This window comes from Myotis lucifugus, unplaced genomic scaffold (assembly GCF_000147115.1).
Source record: "Myotis lucifugus unplaced genomic scaffold, Myoluc2.0 scaffold_1, whole genome shotgun sequence".
Taxonomy (NCBI): domain Eukaryota; kingdom Metazoa; phylum Chordata; class Mammalia; order Chiroptera; family Vespertilionidae; genus Myotis; species Myotis lucifugus.
In genome coordinates, this window is record NW_005871049.1 from 1579726 (window position 1) to 1587228 (window position 7503).

At 46.3% G+C, this 7503-nt stretch overlaps 2 protein-coding genes across 2 annotated transcripts in view; one reads left to right on the top strand and one right to left on the bottom strand.

The window, feature by feature from the left end:
- CDHR2 (cadherin related family member 2) overlaps nt 1–6987 on the top strand; it is a 42914-nt gene extending 35927 nt beyond the window's left edge. Inside the window, 10 exon segments of the mRNA XM_023752720.1 lie at nt 4540–4691; nt 4842–4950; nt 5040–5128; nt 5565–5633; nt 5737–5814; nt 5911–5971; nt 6058–6124; nt 6127–6181; nt 6708–6821; nt 6903–6987. Of these exon segments, the coding sequence (XP_023608488.1) occupies nt 4540–4691; nt 4842–4950; nt 5040–5128; nt 5565–5633; nt 5737–5814; nt 5911–5971; nt 6058–6124; nt 6127–6181; nt 6708–6821; nt 6903–6987 (879 nt within the window).
- A 6-nt stretch (nt 6988–6993) lies between these two features.
- GPRIN1 (G protein regulated inducer of neurite outgrowth 1) overlaps nt 6994–7503 on the bottom strand; it is an 8378-nt gene continuing 7868 nt past the window's right edge. The window contains exon 3 of the mRNA XM_023752732.1: nt 6994–7008. Coding sequence (XP_023608500.1) covers nt 6994–7008 — 15 coding nt within the window. The remainder of the gene's footprint in view (nt 7009–7503) is intronic.

The window sequence follows — 7503 nt, forward strand, 5'->3', positions numbered from 1 at the left end:
GATGATTAGTGACTTTGAACATGTTTTCATATGTCTCTTGGCTTTCTGAATGTCCTCTTTTGAAAGGTGTCTATTTAGATCCTTTGCCCATTTTTTGATTGGATTGTTTATCTTCTTTTTGTTAAGTTGTATGAGTTCCCTATAAATTTTGGAGATTAAGCCCTTATCAGATATGACGTTGGCAAATATGTTTTCCCACGAGGTGGGTTTTCTTGTTGTTTTGTTGATGGTTTCTTTTGCTGTGCAGAAGCTTTTTATTTTGATGTAGTCCCATTTGTTCATTTTCTCTTTAGTTTCAACTGCCCTAGGAGCTGTATCAGTGAAGAAATTGTTTTGGCATATGTCTGAGATTTTGTTGCCTTTGTATTCTTCTAGAATTTTTATGGTTTCCTGTCGTACATTTAAGTCCTTTATCCATTTTGAGTTTATTCTTGTGTATGGTGTAAGTTGGTGGTCTAGTTTCATTTTCTTGCATATATCTGTCCAATTTTCCCAACACCATTTATTGAAGAGACTATCTTGGCTCCATTGTATGTTCATGCCTCCTTTGTCAAAAATTAATTGAGCATATTGGTTCGGGCTAATTTCTGGACTCTCTATTCTATTCCACTGATCTATATGTCTGTTCTTGTGCCAGTACCAGGCAGTTTTGAGAACAGTGGCTTTGTAATACAGCTTGATATCTGGCATTGAGATCCCACCTACTTTGTTCTTTCTCAGGATCGTTGCAGCTATTCGGGGTCTTTTTTTATTCCAGATGAATTTTTGGAGAGTTCGTTCTAGATCTTTGAAGAAGGCCATTGGTATTTTAATGGGAAGTGCGTTGAATGTATAGATTGCTTTGGGTAGTATGGACATTTTAATGATGTTGATTCTACCAATCCAAGAACATGGTATGTTCTTCCATCTGTTTATGTCTTCCTCTATCTCTTTTTTCAACGTCCTGTAGTTTTCTGAGTAGAGGTCTTTAACCTCTTTAGTTAAGTTTATTCCTAGGTAGCTTAATTTTTTTGGTGCGATGGTAAATGGGATTGTTTTTCTAATCTCTCTTTCTGAAAGTTCACTATTGGTGTATAGAAATGCCTCAGATTTCTTGGGGTTAATTTTGTATCCTGCTACATTGCCAAATTCATGTATTAAGTCTAGTAGCTTTTTGATGGAGTCTCTAGGGTTTTGTATGTATAATATCATGTCGTCTGCAAATAAGGACAGTTTTACTTCCTCTTTTCCAATTTGGATGCCTTTTATTTCTTCTTCTTGCCTAATTGCAATGGCTAATACTTCCAGTACTATGTTGAACAGGAGTGGTGAGAGTGGGCATCCCTGTCTTGTTCCTGTTCTTAGGGGAAATGGTCTTAGTTTTTGTCCATTGAGTATGATGTTGGCTGTGGGCCTGTCATATATGGCTTTTATTATGTTGAGGTATGATCCTTCTATTCCCACCTTTCTGAGAGTTTTTATCAAAAATGGGTGTTGGATTTTGTCGAATGCTTTTTCTGCATCAATTGATATGACCATGTGGTTTTTTTCTTTCAATTTGTTTATGTGATGTATCACATTTATTGATTTACGGATGTTGTACCATCCTTGCATCTCTGGGATAAATCCTACTTGGTCATGGTGAATGATCCTTCTGATGTACTGCTGGATCCGATTTGCTAAGATTTTGTTGAGGATTTTGGCATCTATGTTCATGAGGGATATTGGCCTGTAATTCTCTTTCATTGTGATGTCTTTACCTGGTTTTGGTATTAGGGTGATGCTGGCTTCATAGAATGAGCTTGGAAGCGTTTCTTCCTCTTGAATTTTTTGTAGTAGTCTGAGGAGGGTAGGTTTTAGTGCTTCCTTGAATGTTTGGTAAAACTCCCCTGTGAAGCCGTCTGGCCCTGGGCTTTTGTTTGCTGGAAGCTTTCTGATGACTGCTTCAATTTCTTCCATAGTTATTGGCCTATTGAGGTTTTTAGATTCTTCCTGATTGAGTTTTGGAATGTTGTATTTTTCTAGGAATTTGTCCATTTCCTCCAGGTTGTCTAGTTTGTTGGAGTAGAGTTGCCCGTAGTATTGTTTAACAATCATTTGTATTTCTGTGGGGTCTGTTGTTATTTCGCCTCTATCATTTCTGATTTGGTTTATTTGGGACCTCTCTCTTTGCTTCTTGGTGAGCCTGGCTAGGGGTTTGTCAATCTTGTTTATCCTTTCAAAGAACCAGCTCTTGGTTTCATTGATTTTCTGTATTGTTTTTTTGGTCTCTATGTCATTGATTTCTGCTCTAATCTTTATTATCTCCTTCCTTCTGCTCACTCTGGGGTTTTCTTGTTGCTCTCTTTCTAATTCTTTGAGTTGTAGAGTTAGATGATTGACTACCATTTTTTCTTGTTTTTTGAGATAGGCCTGTAGAGCTATAAACTTTCCTCTCAGGACTGCTTTCATTGTGTCCCAGAGGTTTTGGATTGTTGTGTTTTCATTGTCATTAGTGTCCAGGATGTTTTTAATTTCTTCTTTGATGTCATCGGTAACCCAATCAATATTTAATAACATGCTATTCAGCTTCCAAGTGTTTGAGTATTTTGGGTTGTTTTTATTGTAGTTTATTTCTAACATTATGCCATCGTGGTCTGCGAAGATGCTTTTTATGATTTCAATCTTCTTGAATTTGTGGAGACTTTGCTTGTGACCCAATATGTGGTCTATTTTTGAATATGTCCCATGAGCACCTGAGAGGAATGTATATTCCGCAGCTGTGGGGTGAAGTGTTCTGAAGATGTCAATTAAGTCCATCTGATCTAGTGAGTCATTAAGGATTGCTGTTTCTTTGCTGAGTTTTTGTCTAGCGGATTTATCCAGTGATGTCAGTGGTGTATTAAAGTCCCCTACTATGATTGTATTGTTGTCGATCTCTCCCCTGATATCTTCCAGAAGTTTTCTTATGTATGTGGGTGCTCCTGCATTGGGTGCATATATGTTTACCAGGGTTATATCTTCTTGTTGTATTGATCCCTTTAGTATTATGAAGTGGCCTTCCTTATCTCTGGTTATGGCCTTCACTTTGAGATGTATTTTGTCAGATATAAGTATTGCTACCCCAGCTTTCTTTTCCTTTCCATTTGCGTGAAAGATATTTTTCCATCCCTTCACTTTCAGTCTGTGTGAGTCCCTTCTAATGAGGTGGGTCTCTTGTAGACAGCAGATGTATGGGTCATGTTTTTTTATCCATTCAGCCACTCGATGTCTTTTGGTTGGAGCATTTAGTCCATTTACATTTAAAGTTATTATTGAAAGGTACTTGTTTGTAGCCATTTCTTTTTTTGTGTGTGTGTGGCTGTTTTCTTTCTGAGCTTGATGTTTCTTCTTTTTACACCAGTCCCTTTAGCATTTCTTGCATGGCTGGCTTGGTGGTGATAAACTCCCTTAGCCCTTTTTTGTCTGTGAAGCTTCTTATTTCCCCTTCAATTTTGAATGATAGCCTTGCTGGATAGAGTATTCTTGGATTCAGTCCTTTGCTTTGCATCACTTTGTAGATTTCCGTCCATTCTTTTCTGGCCTGATGTGTTTCTGTTGAGAAATCATTTGATAATCTAATGGGAGATCCCTTGTATGTTACTTTCCGAAAAGACTCAATTCTTTATGGTGTCGGATACGGGTGTATTTACCAGAGGGTGGTGGCTATGCCAAGTGGTGAGGCCTCCCACACAGCCTGGGGCCTGGGCCAGGCTGGCCTCTTGCTGACCTGGGCAGTTGCCATGCCTTTCTGGAACTCAGCTTCCCTCTAGACAAGAAGCTGGCAGTTCCTGGCAGTGACTCTAACCCAGAGGCAGTAGTGTCTGGGTGCCACTCTGTGCTGTGGAAAGGGCGTGGGTGCAGGAGATGGATGCCTCATGAGAGCTGGGTTTTTGGTAGGACAGGGTCTCTCTTGGAGCCTCAGTTTCCTTCAAAGTCTTAAAGAGTCAGTTTTCCAGTCTTCAGCCAATTGTCTTCCAATGTCATGTGTCTGGCCATGGCTTTGAGCAATTTTCTTTAAATCAACTTTTTTTTTTAAACTTAAACACCAGCTTTGGCCTCATCATGAACAGTGACATAGTGGACTCATGCTTCTGTGTGTTGGCTATATTTTTCTCTAAAAGGCACTAGAATGAATAAAAATATTTGTGCCCTCTCTCCCAGTCATTTTATGGTTCATTGGGGGAATTTGTACTCATGTCAGTGAGCACTGAAATGAGGGCTCCAAGGGAAGGAGCCTGGCACACAGTAGGTGCTCAGGAAATCTGAATGTGTGTGTGTGGCCATGGGTAGGTGGGGCAGGGTAGGATTTCCACATGAAAGGGACTTTTGGTTGGTAACCTGTTGGGTTGGGGGGCCAGAGGCAGGGACTTGCCAGAACTTGAATTGTAATGTTTAAAGCATTTGCTCAGTTGGGGTGGCCTGTGGAAGGCTGATAGAGATTATGCAGACCAGCCTTCCAGGCCACTCGAGCCTCTGATTCCTGCTGGGGGTGAGGGCTCCCTGGCCTGGCCCACAGATGTCGTCCACTCTTGCTCCCAGGCCAGAGACAATGACTCAGGGAGCAACGGGGCCATCCACTTCTCCATCCTCCAAGCGGATTTCATCACTAAGGATGGGGCCGTGCTCCCCTTCCAGGACTTCTTCCGGGTCTCCACCTCTTCAGAGGCTGATGTGTTCATTGGCCACATTGAGTAACTACGGGCAGCCCCTGGATGGGGGTGGGGGAAGCCCAAAGGGGACCTCAAGGCAGTGAGTTCCTCATCCTTGGAAGGGTACAAGTGGGTTCCAGAGGACTCCAGCTTGAGTCCCAAGGCTGAGTTGTTCCCTCTTACCTTCCATAGGCTTAAGACTAGCCTTGATGCCACTCGCCAAGGCACCTACCAAGTGACCGTCCAGGCCCAGGACAAACCTTCAGTGGGTCCTGCCCTGGAAGCCAACATCACCCTGAACGTGAGCTTTGGGCCCTGCCTCCAGCCCTGGTGTCCTCTGCCAGCCCCTGGGTCCCTTGTGCCTCATCTTCTCCCATGCCCCCTCCATAGCTCTTCACTGTGGATCAGAGTTACCGTGTGAGGTTGCAGTTCTCCACGAGCAAGGAGGAGGTGGGCGCCAACACGGACGAGATTAAGGCGTAGGTCTGGGGAGCCTGGAAGCGGGTGTGGGGAAGAACATGGCCTGTGAGCCTGGTCCCTGATAAGGCCAGGATGGAATGTCTCTCAGCCCTGTCTCAGACTCATATCTTGTCCCTGTCTTTGACCCTGTACCTGCACCTCCTTTCTGCACGTCCCCAGATGCCTATGGTTGGCTGGGCAGGGAACAACCTCACTAGGGCTGCCGTGTACAGTTGCTAAGGCTGTGCACTCTGCTCGCTAAGCTGTTAACCCAACCCCAGAGGAAGAGCTTCCTCCTCTATTTGCACAGAGGTGCTACCTTCTTAGCCAATGGAGCTGTCCGGTGGAAGTGCCCCTTCCTAATTCACACAATTCCTAATTTCACTGGCAGGGCCCTGGCCACTGGCCTGGTTTAAGGCCCTACCCCAGGCCTCTGTGACACCCGCCCCTTTGCAGGGCTCTGGCCCAGGTGACCAGGACTACTGTCTACATTGTGGACATTAAGGACATAGAGTCCACAGCTCGGTGAGTGCCAGCCGGCCCAGTGGTTGGTGAGGAAGAGGAGCAGCAGGAGGGGCTGCTGGGTGGTTCTAGGCTCCTGTTAACGCTTCACCCCTGCCCATTCCAGGGACCGAGGCCGTTCCTACCTCGATGCCTACTTTGTCTTCTCAAATGGGTCGGCCCTGACAATTGATGAGCTGAGACGGTGAGTGGGACTGCCCGTGGGGGTGGGGCAGGAGGGTGACCAGGAAGCCTGGGGGATGCCAATGTCCCTCGGGCCTGAGCGGGGCTCTGTGGACAGGATTATCCTGGAAGACCGGGACGCAGTGACACAGCTGGTGAAGCTGGGGCTGGTGGTGCTGGTGAGTGACCGCAGGAAGAGAGCAGTGGGGGAGTGGGGTGGGGTATGTCTGTGGACCCCAGAGCCTCCATCACACTCTTTCTCCAGGGCTCCGAGGCTAATCTGAAGTCAGATTTGCCGAAGGTGCTCAGTAGCGTCATCATAGGATTGGGAGTGGTTTGCTGCTGGTCATCGTGATCATGACCATGGCCCTCCTGTGTACCCGAAAGAGGTAACGTTCTCATCATCCTGTGTCTCCCCAGCCCCCCCCCCCCCCCGCAAGCCATAAAGGAGAGGGGGTAAATAGAGCTTGGGTTTAGGTGTCAGGTATACCTGTATTCAATCCCCATTGACCTGTTGTGACATCTTGGGTCATCTCCTCTCCTCAAGCCTCAGTTTCCTCATCTGCCTAATGGGCATGAGACTAGATTCCTCAAAGCCCTCAAGGAAGCAATGTGCATCTCACACCCAGCAAGATGTCTGGCACCTAAAATGCACTTAATAAATGCTGTTTCTTTTTCCTTTTCCAATCATTTGCAGTCAGCAGTCACATCTGGGTTTGAGTCTAGGCCTTGACACTAGTCAACTGTGTGGCCTTTGGCAAATGTTTTTCCTTCTTTGACAGTTACTTGTACACTGCAAAATGGAGGGAATCCTCTTACTTGTCAGGGTTGTTCTGAAGTCACACTCCCAGGGCCTGCACTGGACATACAGTGGGTGTGCAGGGAAAGTAGTGTCCCTTTCCTGGTTCCCCACAGCTACCGCCGGAAACTTCGGGCTATAAAGGCTGCCAAGGAGGCCCGGAAAACAGCAGCAGGGGTGATGCCCTCAACCTCTGCCATCCCTGGGACTAACATGTACACTGCTGATCGGTGAGTGGGACTCAAAGGGTGAGTAAGAGGCCCCATGGGGAGGCTGAGGCACACGGCCGCTTGACTAGGCCTTTTTTCCAGGGCCAATCCCGTGCTGAACCTCCCCACCAAGGACCTGGGCTTTGAGTCCCAATCCTCCTCCAGCGACCTGGACCATCTCAGGTGAGCAGTGTCACTCATAACCATGCTGGGTGGTGGTGGTAGTGATGGTGCAGGTGGTGGTGGTGATGGTGGTGATGGTGGTGATGATGGGTGGTGGTGGAGTTGGTGATGGAGCTGGTGGTGATAATGGTGGAGATAGTAGCGAGGATATGGTGGTGGTGATAGATGGTGGTAGTGATGGTGGTGTTAGTGGTGGCTGTAGTGATGATAGTGGTGGTGATAGTGGTAGAGGTGGTGGGAGTGATGGTGATGATGGTGCTGGTGCTGGTGTGATGGTGATGATGGCTGTGATGGTGGTGGTGGTAGTGATGGTGATGATGGTGCTGGTGTGATGGTGATGGTGATGATGGTGGTGGTGATAGTGGTGGAGATGGTGGGAGTGATGGTGGTGATGATGGTGCTGGTGCTGGTGTGATGGTGATGATGGCTGTGATGGTGGTGGTGGTAGTGATGGTGATGATGGTGCTGGTGATGGTGTGGTGATGGTGTGATGGTGATGATGGCTGTGATGGTGGTGGTG